The sequence below is a fragment of the Lathamus discolor genome, chromosome 3 (genome assembly GCF_037157495.1).
Source record: "Lathamus discolor isolate bLatDis1 chromosome 3, bLatDis1.hap1, whole genome shotgun sequence".
Taxonomy (NCBI): Eukaryota; Metazoa; Chordata; class Aves; order Psittaciformes; family Psittacidae; genus Lathamus; species Lathamus discolor.
Window position 1 is genome coordinate 109001023 of NC_088886.1, and position 15302 is coordinate 109016324.

General features: G+C 36.7%; 1 protein-coding gene across 5 annotated transcripts in view; it reads left to right on the top strand.

Annotated features, from left to right (window-relative positions):
• The window catches only part of PCDH15 (protocadherin related 15), a 464553-nt gene that overhangs the window by 251939 nt on the left and 197312 nt on the right, over positions 1–15302 (top strand). For 3 of the 5 annotated variants that reach the window (XM_065671106.1, XM_065671105.1, XM_065671103.1), the window contains exon 12: positions 5682–5888. In XM_065671106.1, the coding sequence (XP_065527178.1) occupies positions 5682–5888 (207 nt within the window). Of the gene's footprint in view, positions 1–5681; positions 5889–13643; positions 13665–15302 lie in introns of all 5 variants that reach the window. The other 2 variants (XM_065671102.1, XM_065671104.1) reach the window with 1 other exon arrangement.

Sequence of the window (15302 nt, forward strand, 5' to 3'; positions counted from 1 at the left end):
TTTTTTTTTTCATTTAAAACTTAAGCATCCATCACTTAAAATTTGGCATAATGACTTCAGAGTTGGTATTTTCTTTAACTGAAGGGAAGATGACCTTCATTATTTGGAAAGGTGGGCAGCTTTGAGTAGCTTTAGTAGCTTAAGTATTGCTGTTCACTGCAGTACAGCATTGTAAGCCTTAGTGAAACTGAAGGCACTTAATCTTGATACCTGAAGAAGAAAATGTATATTTTAGTTTGGGATTTTTTAAGCATAGTGTCTAGACACAATATGTATCAATTTCATTTCAGTGCCACATCACAAGCTTTAGTGACAGTAAAGTCAACCTTCTGTGTTCTAAAGATACTCTGTGCTACATGTTCTTAAGCCAATTTTTAATCCATTTCACTAGTTTTCTTTAATTGTACTTTCTGACCTTGTAAATTAATCCAGTCTGTGGTATACAGTCCTAAATCTAGACAAATTATGTCCCTAGTTTCACATTTATTTCCCAGTTCCATTATACGCTTTAAAGAAACAACTTTGTCAGACCTGACCTTCCTTCTTTGTATCTGTTCTGACTGTTCTTTTTTAAATTGCATTGGTTTAAATACTATATACTGTTTACATCTTCCTCACAGCTTAAAGTCAAGTTTAAGTTTGGGTGTCTGAAGTTCCCAGGCTCTTCCTTGTTCTTGCGTTAAGTAGGAAATCTGAAGTGACCTGCCTGCAGTTCTCCAGTGCACAGTCACCTTCAGTGAGCTATCAAATGTGTTTGCCAGAGGCTTTTTCTTATGTCTTTTACTGTATCTCTTGAAATGCTGGGGTTTAATCAATGGCAGGGGAAGCACGAAGGATTTTGGTATCTTTGGAATGGAGACAAATGCAAGACTGGAAGCAATTATGGTTACTGAATTTGACATTTATGATTCTTACATGGTACCTATGAAGAGGTAACTGGACCAAAAAGCGGTGTAACTTACTGGCAAGGGAAAACAATCAAAGCTGGAAAGAGAAAATATATCTTCAGTGCAGCAGGTTAAAGGTGTGCTGTATCTAGCTGTTCTGCTAAATACTTGAGCCAGGGTTGCTGGGAGCTTTTGGTGTGGGTTTCTTTTCTTTTTTCTGTTTGGTGTTTCAGGGTTTTTTATAGTTTTGTTTTGTTTCTTCTTTTTATTTCTAATTAGCCTATTAAAATTCTCTGGGGAGATCAACTCTGAGGTCCTGTGGAGAAGCAGCAAGTGTCTTAAAGTGCAAACTGGTTTTCTTGCACCTTATTTGTGGGACCAGTGGCTTTCTTTCTGAAACAAATGTAAATTGTCTATTCCTGTGTTCCAAAATATGTGTTAGGAAGCAGAGATGCTCAGCCTGTGGCGAGCAGCCTCAGGCAAGTGTTTAACAGGCGAGTATGAGGAAACACTGTTTTCACTAACAGCATTGAATGTCTGCAACAACTTATATTACATGTAACTTCATCTCTTGAAAAAAAAGAAACGAATAGGGGAAAATTGACAATATTGCAGATATTATTTTTTGTGGCAAATTATGAAGGATATGCTTCAGAAGTACAAGAACTGCTCCTAGCCAAGAGCTGCTTCTGGGAATGCATTTATGTAACATATGAAAACAAATCGATTTCTCATATTTGATATGACATTCTTTGTATCAAATAACAAAAAAAAGAAACGTCTGTTAGAGGAAAAGGTTTCTTAAAAAGAATGTTGTTTGAAAGCGAATATTTATAGCTAGCATCTTAGTAACTTCTGTGGTTCTTGATTTGTCTTGTTGGACTCATCATTATGTGTAAAGGCCAAAGGAAGAACGACAGTTCTATTTTCCGTTGGCTTAAAACACAACAGCTCCGGAAGAGGCCTTATAAGGAAATGAACAATTTGTTCTCCCAGCTTTCAGCTAAATCTTCTTGAAGAGAGAAAGAGCATATATTGTTCTGCTCTTATGAATAGTGGAGGCTTTTGTTGTTGTGGGTTTTTTTAGCTTGTAACTGTGTACTATGAGGATCAAAAAATAGATATGTTTCTCTATGGAGGCTGCATTTTGTCCTTTTTATTGGTCAGAGCAGTTTCAGTGTAAAGTGACAGCACTAGTCTGTAAAACCGATTGAGTTTTAATAACAGTCCCACAAGTAGGTAGGTTGGATTAGAAAAACAGAAATTTTGCAAGTCTGCTAAAAACGCATTAAAGGAAGGTTCACTGAGAAATGGTTAGAATTTCAGCACTATTTTAATTACTCTTTAAAAAAAATTCCCTCTCTCTTACTAGAAGGGTTCTGCTTTACTTTCTTCTGCTGTTGTAAAAAAAAGTTGTTTGCAAGTAGGAAATAAGGTCAGATGCAAAGAACTGCTGTATCTAAGTCTGCCTGGTTCTTAAAGAGGAATTTCAGGTCCCGAAGTTGGCACTGAGGTTTGCTATTTGGTCCTGGTGAAGAGCTAGGTGGGTAGGGCAGCAGAGCAAGTGCATTTGAACCTGTCTCACCTCCTGTGCCTGAGCACAGAATCCCAAGAGCTGAGCTCTGGTGCTTTGGAGATTTTCAGTCCTACCCTCATACATCAATTTCTGGGTTGGTTCTGGAAACAAGACACTTTCATTGGCAGCCTCCAAAGCTTACTTTTTTTCCTAATTATAGGTGTCTTTGGAAACCAATCTTTACTAAGTGGCAAAAGAGATGAGCTGATGGTGGTGGCTTTCTCTTGATAGCTTTGCAGCTAAACACTTTCTGAAGAAGTGAAGGAGTGAAGCTGAGCTGTGTTCTGGTGCTGCAAGAAATGCTTGTTGCTGGCAACAAGCGGATGGGAAGTGACTGTGACTTTCTGAAGAATTGGCTGTCTAATTTTGTCCAGTTCTCAAAGGGGGAGGCCAAAGTTAATTATTTTGACCTGTCTACCCAACCTGATGAACAAAAAGGAAAGCACCTGTAAAGTTGAAGGGCTTTTGAGTTGAAGTGCCCACTGAGGAAGGAATGCTTTTCATTGTAATTTTGGTCTTCCGGGCTTAAAATTTTATGTGCAGTCTTAGGAGCACACATCCACTTTGTATTTGACCACAACTGCAATTTAGAGCACTGTCTTTTGCTTCAGAAAGACACTTCAGTACTGTGGTGATGATGTAGTAAACACCCTTCATAGATGAATATTTCTTCTTTAAACCTGGGATGGGGTCTGTGCTCATTTATGCTTTAAGGCCGTTACTGCAGCATTGCAAGCTGTTAAGAACATTGGAAGCCTCTGTTCTTTGCATTTTCCTTTTTAAGAAACTCTTCATAGCAGCTGCAAAGAACATCGAGGTTTGTTATAGAGAAACTTGCAGCAGTTGTGTATAAACTTTTTACTGTAAAGATGCCTATTTTTCTTGAAACAGAACAGTGTTTAATGATGTTTAGCCATAGATCTGCTTATAAAATGGAATCTGATCAGTATGTATTTGTTGCTCATAGAGTGGACTTTTTTCGTGAGGTTTTTTTTGGTTTTGTCTTTTTTCTCATGCTTTCAGTATATTAACTTAGGCAAAACTCCCTACATTAAATCCTACTGGGTCAGTAGCCAGATTACTTCGCAGTAATTTCAGTAATGTTAGTTTTTACACGTTAGGTTGATTTTTGTTCAGTGGAGCATCAGCTTCAAAATAAATCTCATTTCTGCAGCTTATATTCAGCATTTCAGAGTCACTTATCCAGTCTCCAATGCTATTAGCAACTACTACTGTATTGGATTTGAAATATGTTGCTGTTAATTTCCACAAGACCAGGATTTCCCCAGGGATGTTTGAGTGCTGCTCTGGTGAATGAAATTCAATGCAATTGGAAGGTTTCTAACTAAATGCTAATAAAACAGAGATATGTGATTTTTTTTTACTATGACCGGTGTGAATATAGAGATTTACATTAGCTGAGAAAGTCTAAAATTGGTTGGATCACCCAGAAGCATCATTCTCCTTGGGTGGACTGAAGCCTAGTGTACTGTTCTCCTATTGTGTGTTTTATTTGAATATGCATAATTGAAACTTGCTAGGAAAAAAATAATATTCATACTTAATATGGTAGTAATTCTTTGAGGCAATTACAGGTTTGATCACTAGTAGTATCCTGTGTCCTAGACGCATGTAAGAACAGCGCTAGATAAATATGTTGTCTCCTGTACGATGGTTAGCAAAATCTTAATGTGCCAGTGAATTAAGTAGCAGAACTCCCAATTTCTTCAAGATTTGTCTCATTAACAAAAAATAATCTCCTAGTAAAAGCCATATTAATTTCAAATACTAGCACCTGCTTATGTAAATCCACTTGCCAGATCTCACCTTATAATCATGAGTCAGAAAATAGCCACGTGCAAGCATATGGGTTAGTGGTTTCTTTTAAATCTCTGCCAGTGTCACTGTTGCCTATCTCTTGGTCAGAAGTAATTCTGATGTATTTTATAGAGGAAAAACATTTTTCTTAAGAACTGACTGTTTTGAATGAGTTTCTTTTGAATTACTAGAGGTGTCATCACCTCCTTTGAACAAAAAAAAAACATTTTTGATGTGTATACTTTTTACTTGAATATTTTTAGCATCAGCACTATCCTATTGTTGCTGTGTAAAGAAAGCAAAGCTTTATACAGAATGAACATTTTTCAGACAAAAAAAAAGTGTCTAAACCAGATATTAAAAATAACTAGTTGATGAAATCAAAATGGTATGTTTCTGGAAGAAAGCTCCTTGGATGTTGAACTTGAAAAATGAGGAATTATCCTGTTTTGGAATGGGGAAACACCAGAATGAAGATAAAATCTCTGCAAACAAAAAAATACTGTTAACAACAATAATTTACTTACTGGTCTGTCTTCTGAAATATATTTACACCTGAAGAGTTCATTGCATAATACCATGTCTACAGAAAGGTAATAGTGCGCTACTTTCGCAGTCCCAGGGTCTGTGTGCTTACAGTTTTGATAATGAAGCATGCAAGAGGCTGTCTTACAACACCCTACTGTTGTCTTGTTACATGGACATGTGCAAGACTGTGCTTTATAAATTAAAGAATAAGGTATTTATTGTTTTTGCTTCCCTTATCTACATACATAGTCATGAGTAGTAATGTTTAAAAAAGGCAGCATCTTACACTTATTGGATTAGCACACTGGAATGGGAAATTAGTGCTTTTATGCTTAGGAAGTTTGAAAATAAATTGGGTGAAAATGTATCAGTTTGTAAATCTTGGGGTGAGGTGTTGCTGTTGAGAAAGTGGAGGTTATTGATTGAAGTAAGGAAATTTGCTTGACATTCAAAAATAGGCAAAACCAAACTGAAAATCCTACTTATCTAATAACAGAAAGATGAATTTTGGGAGAGAGGGAAAAAGAGTCAAATCTAGGGCAATATGCTCTTCCAGTAACCTGAGGCAAGTATGGTATGTCCATGTATACTGTCGTCATCTTTTGATTTTAACTGTCCTGCTATATGCTGTATAGCTTTGAGTTTCAATGTGACTATTTAAAAGATTATTGTGATGGAAAGTCTTTTTGTTCTTCTATCCTAGCTAATTTTTATTTGATTTTTTTTTTTTCACGATGCTAAGTTTCATAATTGGGATCTGTACAATTTTACTCATTTTTATAACTAGAGTGTAATTCTGAAATATAAGACAGCATCAGTTAGTAGCTGGTTTACTTGGCTTAGAGCTTTTGACAAATTAGGTGATTTTTTAGGCTGAACAAGACAATGGCCATCCTCTTCCTGCCTTTGCCAATCTGCATATTGAAGTCCTTGATGAGAACAATCAGAAGCCTTACTTCACAAGATCTACGTATGAGGGCTTCATCCTTGAATCCTCGCCGGTCGGGACGACCGTCTCTGACAACCACAATCTGACTTCTCCACTACAAATCATAGTGTTGGACAACGATGTGGAGGAGGTATGTTTCATTTATTTAGAGTATCATATTGTGCTTACATTTTTATCATTTTCAGAGTTATGAATTGTTTTGGGATTTTGCTTTTTCTTTTGGGGGGGGTCTTTTTTGTTTGTGGGTTGTTTGGGGTTTTTTTGAGACAAAACTGATTTGATCAATATATGAAAAAGAAATCTTAATATAATTGTTACGGGATTTTTTTTGTTTGTTTTCGTTCTGAGTTCAAATTGATTTTAAAGTGCATCTGAATTGAAAAATTAATCTGTGTTTTACTTGGCTGTCCTTAAGATTGTGTACTGCTAGAGATTATGAATACTTAGTATGAAAAGTAAAAAAAATGCATTTTGTGAGAAGTATGAATCTACCACACAGTGTGAGGAAATAGTAGAGAGAAGTTCAAAGCAGAAGGAAGTAGTAGTTGAACAAGCCAGGAAGAAGAGCAACAGCAGGACAGGAAGTTAAAGATTCAATCCATTCTTTGCTGTGCCCAGATTTTTTTACTAATGTTACTCATAGTAAACACTGTGCATGTTCAAGAGAAGTGGTAACAATGCCTTGACTCTAGAGCTAATATTCCTGCCAGTCTCACCAAGGCTGTTGCTATTATGTGTTATTTGGTAATGTTTCTATTTCCATTAATTACTGTTGTCTCTCCACTTGTCCCCTTTGTTCTTTTTTGTTTGCATTCTTCTGTTTGCTTATCTTAAGATACATAAGGAAAACTAAGTCAGGAAAACTAAGTCGTTAGGCATTAGTTTTGCCAATCTTATTCTGAGCTGCATCAAAAGAAGCATGACCAGCAGGTTGAAGGAGATGATCCTGCTCCTCTACTCTGCTCTTGTGAGACCTCACTTGGAGTATTGTGTGCAGTTCTGGTGTCCTCAACATAAAAAGGACATGGAACTGTTGGAGCAAGTCCAGGGGAGGACCACAAGGTTGATCAAGGGGCTGGAGCACCTCCCGTATGAAGATAGGCTGAGAAAGTTGGGGCTGTTCAGCCTGGAGAGGAGAAGGCTGCGTGGGGACCTCATAGCAGCCTTCCAGTGTCTGAAGAGGGCTACAAGGATGCTGGAGAGGGACTTTTCGTCAGGGACTGTAGTGACAGGACAAGGGGTAACAGGTTCAAACTTAAACAGGGGATGTTTAGGTTAGATCTAAGGAAGAAGTTCTTTACTTTTAAGGTGGTGAGGCACTGGAAGTTGACCAGGGAAGTCGTCAATGCTTCATCCCTGGCACTGTTCAAGGCCAGACTGAATGGAGTCCTGGGTGACATAGTTTAGTGCGAGGTGTCCCTACGCGTGGCAGGGGGGCTGGAACTAGGTGATCTTAAGGTCCTTTCTAACCGTAACTATTTTACGATTCTATGACTGTTTATCATATATGACAATGTATTTTTAATAAAGTTCTTAACATGATAAAAGTTCTTAACTTTTCTACGGTTTCACTTTTGATGTAGGCAAATTGATTTTATTTTTGAGAAACACAAGAGGCCATTGTCCCTGAAAGATGCTTTCTACCTCACTGTCTGCATTAGAGTGATTTATTGTCCTAAGAAGCTATTTCAAAGCCAAATCTCATGTACAATATCTCCTTCCTATCCATTAAAAAAACAGCCAGTTTACAGGCATGCATAAAAAGTAATTGGAAGGCAAATGGAAATGGCAATTGGATCTGGCTTTTGTAGGGACTGGTTAAAAGGTATGGAGTAAGTGAATGCGGCAGTTATCAGAAGGCATTGCTGATGATTTATATTACTTGTGTAAAACTCTTTTCAGCATTGCTTTTGTTAAAAGCAAAACAGTTTTCTTGTCTGATCAAATTAATGGGATCTTGTATGTTGCTTAATATAGGAAAATGAAAGGTGTTCAGGCATCAGGTATGCATTTATATTTAAAATGCTTTGATTGTGTTGTATAAAATGTTTGTGTAATATGTGCCTGAACACAACAGAAATCAAATCATATGAGTTAGTGTCCACAGTTTAAAGGAATTTTTAAGCTACTAATTTGAGAGATTTTCTCGGAAGGCTGCTTTTAGTTCTCTGTTCCTTATGTGCATTAAACAAAAAAATATGGGGATATTTTTAGAATTCTTTTTTTTTTTCTGGCTTTTTTTTTTTTTTTTTTTTTTTGGCCTAAGCAAAGTGCTATCTATTTTGTTTTATCCCCACCTTCTTGGTAGTATTAGTAAAACCCTTTAGTTCAAGTATGCCTTGGTGCGTATCTGTTTGTTACATAAATATGGAATTTTAGACCACTATGCCCGCCTTATAATACACGTGACTGTGTCATAACTTTACAAAAATTGAAAGAGAGGCTATTAATCACTTGAAGGGTGGAAGACTGAAGCTGAGCAAGTCTGTAAGACTGATAAGACTTGCACATTAGATAGATATGGTCTGAAAATCACAATAGGAGTTTTGGTGAGCTGGAGAGCTTGCGAACCGTTTCTGCCTGGGTTGCTACACTGCCAGTTTGGGCAATGGGCAGACAAAAATAGTACAAAATAATCACTGTTAATCCACAGTGTGCAGCTGGTGCTTCTCTGTCTACAAGTCCACCGATGTTTCAGTGACTGAGATGTTTGCCCTCAATGCTTTGTAACTGCTATGACCTAGGAAAATTCTACTGTGCATACAAAGCCCAGAGTGGTAAAAGAATTCTTGCAGCATTGGCTGATGAGGGAGGGGCTGAATCCTTTATGCTTGAAGTAGTTCAGAACAACAGTTTTATAGAGAATTCAATGTCCTAGTTCAGACACTTAAATTTATGTGGCAGTTTTCCATGCAGGGCTTTTTTATTTCAGGGACTCTCTCCTATTTTCTAATAGGTGATCTTGTTACATACACTAAAGGAATGACAAGAAAGACTTTGGACATCATTAACCTCCAAAGATTTTTCAAGTTGTAGTTAATAGTGCTCTGATTAACCTTTCCCTGGCAGTTGCACAACTCTACACACAAGATGTCAAAGACAGATTAGATAACACAAAGTTCTTTGTAACTATATATTAGATCACGTATGAGACTTAAAGTCAAGATTACTTTGAACTGTTAAATCCCAAATTTGGGCTCACTCTTTGAATAAATCATGTAACTACCAGGTAGTTACAGTATGGCACATGATATTTGTATACTCTCAAACTGTAAATATTTAGTTTCAAAATTTTTTGCATCAAAAAGTAATTTGCTCCTTTAATATAAACTATCTCATAAGGTTTGTAATATAATCCTGGTGTTTATTTTCCCCACCAAAAGTGCTTTCTGTTACTGATTTTAGGAGTACAAGTTCAATATCTTAAGTTCTGAGAGGTGCTCTGAGATTCATCACAAGCTGTTTGACCATAGGGCTCTACATTTTATTGTTGTCCTCTTTGTAGTAAGTTAGTGAATAGCTAGTTGAGTCATATGACACAAAATGAAACAAAAGTTTTCCAGTGAATTATTTTTGTTTGTTATTGAAAAATTGTAATATTTCACTGTTGCATGAGGAATAAACTGCCAAGGATTTCTAGAGTGGGAAATGATGTGTCATTATTTTTGACACCCCATCCCATCACACAAAAAGAAGACAAAATAATGAGGATCTCTGCCCCTGCTGGAGTGTAATGCTGTGTGCTGGGGCACATGGACTGCAGTGGAACCTGGCAGTGTTCTGCCCTTCTTGCTACTAGGATGGCTCTGTACCTGCAAGGCCACTTTCCTTAGGTATCGGGGGATACAGGCCAGTGACATTTCCATAAGTGGTCATTACCAAGCCTGGGAGATACAGGGGGAGGGAAGGTTTGCTCCGTCCCAGCAACCTGAACTACTTAGGGAATCTGGTGCCAGATACCTTAACTGTATCTGTCTTCTCTCTTGCGTGTTTTGTTGATGCTTAAGACCACCAGATCTGATCCATCAGATCTGCTGGAAGTGATGTGCCCTCTTTCCAGAATGCTGTAGACTTAGGACATACAAAGATCTGCCTGCCACCACAGGTATGATCATTGACCTTGTCCTTGGATGGAAGTGCTACGTGCAACTTGTTATTCCTTTGGCATCACTTGGCTTTTGCCAGCACAACTCTTTCTAATTCTTTGTAATAATGCATGCGTAACATGAGTGTGAGAGAGAAAATCAGATTTAACTGCCTGTGTGTTAATGCAGCTGTCAGTGATGCATTATATTATAACCTGTTGCAGACATGAGACTTCCAGCAGGTTTAGGCTGGGAGTGCATCAGTTGCACATAAATCATACATAAAGCAGCCAAACAAACTAAAATAGCAGGTACCTTCTCAGTAGGACTACCTGGTAGCTCAGGATGGGTTATTAAGCACAGGTAATGCTTATTAAATTCTGCAGGTCTTACTATTATGATGGTTTCACTGTATCTTAGTAAATTAATGTATTGAGTAAGTAGGGATTGCTGATGAGATGTCGACATATAACATCTATGTGCTTGTGCATGTTAGTTTCCAGTCGTGACACTAGCTAAACATAATTTATTCAGTCTTCTAATTGAAAAATCAGTTGATTTTGATATCAAAATAACTCGCTGTTATCAGATAAATGCATAAAGAAAGCAGTCATACTAACTTTCCTAACTTAAATTAGGAAATTAAGTTAGTTAATTAAGTTAAATTAAGATTTTGACTAATCTTAAGAAAAAAAGAAAATGCATTCTAAATTTAAATGCTGTGGGAATTATAATGGAGTCCTGCTACAAACCCTCCAAAAATTAATTTATAGATGTGACATTGCAAACAGACCTTTAACTAGAGCAGCACTGCTAAGTACTGATATAATTAAGTTGTCTGTTTAAATGGCATAAATTAAATTAATCCAGATGAGCACCTTAAGACCTGAGTAAACCAAAGCTGAGATGAGGAATTTAAACCATATGATCTGATATCGGTTTACATAAGGCTTCCCAAACCACTTGCTTCCTTACTCTTTTGCTTCCGTGGGAGAGTACTAATTTCTTCTGCTCTGGTAGTCAGTGTTGGTGAAAAAGCTATATAGTAACTGCCTTATTGCCTTGTATGACAAATCTTGTTGAATCTCAAAAAAAGAGAGAGGTAAATAAACTTCAGGATTTAACTTCCAAGTTAAAAGAAGCTAATCAGCATTCGTATCCATTATGTACTACTCAACTAGCAAGGTGTTTACCAATGCCACATCCAGTGTTTTGATGCATAAACTTAAGGTGTAAGGTAATTTCTGCATTGCTCATTAGAACATAAAGTTGATGTCACAGTTATAAGGTGTGCCAGCATATGTTTAAAAGCATTTCATGTGTCCCAGCACACACTCAGAAAACTACCTGCGCAGTAACCCTCGTGTTTCTGTAGATGCCTACAGTCCAGTGCTGTATCTCTGGGCAGCAGAGTATGACACACGTCAGTTAAAACCATAGCTTCCTCTCCAGATCATTTTGTACCAGACCAGTTTCTTGTTTTATGTTTCCATTGTCAATGAAGTTGAAGTCTAACTAAGCAGATGGTTGTTCAACATCAGTGTTTCCAGAGAACTTGTAGGAATTTTTAAAGAATGATCATTTTACATAAAGGTATCTCAGTAGCAATCTGAGGGGACAGAGCAAGTGATGGATAAAGTAACTGATAAATGTAACTGAAAATGCAGATGATGGATTTTCAGTGATATCCAGATAAGTTTGTTTGTTTTGTTTTTTTTTAACCAGGAGTACTGAAACATTTTAAATACTTAAACTTTTTTTCTCTAATATTTGCCTAATTGTTTGTATCCTCCACTGTTATTGTTTGGACTTGTTTTGCAGCCAGTATTCTCTCAGGAGGAGAGTTCTCATAATACTATTATCCCTGTGTAGCACTTCTGTGACACTCTCATAGTCACATTACAAAATAATAATTCAGGAAATATTCTTCCCCAATGTAGCAGCACATTAATATCATCACTAAAATAAACAAAAGGGAAAGGCAAAGCAAAAAAGCTGCTTCTCATATTTTAGGTTTTTTTGCAGATAGGGTTTTTTCCTTTCCTGAATATTTCCAGTTAAGAAAGAAAAAGAAAAATCTTTACATTGAGTCATTATATTTTTACATTGTAGCATTATAGCATTTACATTGTAGCATTATATTTCTTCCTTTATTTGGGTAGGATGAATATCTAATGTTTTCTGCCTTCTGAAACTATTCTTTCTCTGAGTTCCTTGAAGTCCTCAGGGAATTTGTTTTTTGGTTTTTTTTTTTTTATATCTGCCCTGTTTTAAGCAAATGCTATTGCTAATTAGTGGAAGTGCAGAAGGCGCTGACATTTGTTTCTTGCCCTCACCAGCGGCTCATTTGTATGAGGAACAGAAGATACTTTTTCAAAACTTTTCTGTCAGCTTTTCATTCGGGAAAGGGTATGGCCCTTTGAACCTCAATGTAAAACAGTAAAAATTGTTGGAGCGCTTCTTAATGTCTGACTTTATAACCCTGCTTGTGCTTGATGCAGAAATAATTCAGAGTTAAAACACTGCTCAGCAACCATCCTTGTTCTCTTGTTAGTCTTTTGACATCTTTTCCTCCAAAGTGGAGACGACATATATGGTGAAGAGCATTATTATTATTATTATTATTATTATTATTATTATTATTATTAATTATTATAATTATAAACTTTTTAAATTAACTCACTTTAAAGAAAAAAAAAATGTTGTCCTGTGCAGTCTTCTCAGAGTGGTTTACCTCCTTCAGTTTTCCAGTTGCTCAGAATGCTGGGTTGATTTGTTCTCCTCCTTGGGTTCGGTTGGTCTAAGGAGTTTTGCAACTAAAGCCATCACAAAGACTTCTCAGGAAGCTCTGCTTCATGTTATTTTTCTGATACTAATGATAATGTTAAATATACAGGAAATTCATTCCAGAGGCTGTCTCTTCGGTTTTTATTCCATACAAGCTATTGTGAATCTGGAGGACCATCTCGTTAGGCCTTGTAGAAGGTTCTTGTGCAGGTTAGAGAAAAGCAACGAGGTCAGTGCCAATACAGTCTGATGGCAAACCCCTTGCAAGTGTGACTGAGGATCTCAGTTGTTTCACCTCTGTGAGACTGTGAATCTCAGATTTTTCCACTGAAAGATGTGAGTGGAAGAGTACTTTCAAGTAGAAATGAGGATGGCAAGTGCTAGAAACATCTCTTCAAAAAAACAACTCTTTTCCCATGGGTGTTTCAAGTGCCGATTATCATCTACATGAAGGGTGTAGGAAAATCAAGGCATTGTCATGAAATTGTATTGGATACTACTACAGCTATTTGAAGACAAGACTCTGCTAGCAGTCAGGAAGCCTAAGCAGTTTGAATATTCTTGGAGTTTGTTCTGTCTGCCCTGGAGATTTTAACAGCCAAATATACATCCACTAAAAAGTCCTCGGGGATGTTGAAACACATGCAAAATAAGTGTCATTGTCTATTTGTTCTTGACAATATCATTTAATATTGATTTAATCTTAGTAAATTGTAAAAAAACGTTGGCTTTAGAAAGAGCTTGTAAGCCCTTGTGGGAGGAAAGAAGCAGCAGAAATGTAACATTAGCATCCGCACAGGCTTACCAACTTCTCCAGAGAATTTCAAGTAGAGCAATTCAAACCTAGGGTTTGGTTTATATTAAGAGTGTGTTGGAGCATATGCTTATCTCATTTTGTTGTATTTTTGTCTGTATACATTTATTTTTCCCCTTCAATGTACTGCTTTTATGACATCCATCAATATCAGGTTTGCGTTTCATATATTCATTTTGTATCCTGTTTTATTTTGTAGGTTGCACCAGGTGCCATTCCTGTAGGTATTTGGTAATATGTTTGCAAAATTTCCTTTTTGTTTTAATTGTGTGGTTTCTTTATTTCCCCCATTCACTTTCATTCTTCTCTGCCCTGCCAGTGTTTGAGACTGGGACTGTTCCTTGTTTTGAAAACCCTGCAAAGAGCCCTTTAAACACATTAGACCAAATTTATTTATGGCATAAAGTTGTACTGTGGCTATGTTGTGGCTGCTTTATACTGATTAAATAATTACATATCCTTACAGAAATCTTAAATGCAATAAGAAGTTGTTGCATTGGGTTTTTTTTTAATTTAAGGTATAATTGCTAGTTGGTTTGAAGCATGTGAACCCCATCAGGTTTGAACTGTCCTTGAAATGGTCTTTGCAGGTTGCATGTATGCTCTCTTGTGTGGATTCTGATTTTCTACTTAAAATTGTATGCTTAACAATTTAACAGAGATAAGCTAGTCTACTGACCCATTAATGTAGTCAGAAATCATAGTGCTTAAGTCCAGGCCTCAAAAATAAAATGCTAGTTTGAAAAATTAAAGTATTGGAAATACTGTTGGTAGCATAGGTGAATTGTGTTCTCTTACAGGCTCTGCAACATAAAATGTTAAGTTGAATAGACTTTCAGCATACTCTGTGATAAAAATGTAAAAGCATAACAATTCCAAAATTAAGGAAATATATTGTTTTGTATGTCCAACATGCATGGAAGGTAGTAGAAACAGGCATTGATTGCAGGAAAGGCAATTTAACATATGCATTAGGATAAAATTTCTAATATAAGAATACCTAAGAGATAGTATAGGTTGCTTGGGGAGTGTATGGAATCTCCATCACTGATTTTTTTCTCAAGAACAAATTAAGAAAAAAATACTGTTTATTAGTGTTCAAAATGGCATGACAAGCAAGAACTGTAACAACTAACCAGGGGGTTTGTAAATTAAATTTTTCACCGACTTTGTAGTGTCTACAAAGTGAACAATTATTGGCAATTACCTTCTGTAATTTTTCCTGGAAAAGAGAGATTGCCATTTCCACTGCTAGCAGAAAAATGAATTTTAATTTTACTGAAAGCTGGCGTAGTTGCAGCAAAGCTTTAGGCAATAGAAAACCACTCATTTGGAACACTTTGATATTTCTTTCACATAGCTTTCAGGAACTGAAATGGTTTCTCATTTAAATAGTATAATCTCAGCCTTCCATAATGTGTGCTTTAGAGTATTTTGGATTGCTAAAATAAGTTTCTCTTTCTCCTTCTGTTGTACTAATCTGTCCTCATAGTTGTTCATTATGACACTTAGTGCATGTCAGTGTTAGCTCCAGTGTTTATGCCTGCTATACTCTAGGGATTGGTTAACTTTCTAGTGGTCTGTTTTCCTTTTTTAATTATGTAGGAATGACAATAATCATGAAATCATAGAATAGTTTGGGTTGGAAAGGACCTTCAAAGGTCATCTAGACCAACACCCTCACAATGAGCAGGGGCATCTTCAACTAGATCAGGTTGCCCAGAGCCACATCCAGCCTGGCCTTGAAGGTCTTTCGGGATTGCACATCTACCACCTCTCAGAGCAACCTGTTCCAGTATTTTACCATCCTCTTTGTAAAGAATTTTTTTCCTCATGTAAGAGTTAACTTTCTAGAAGC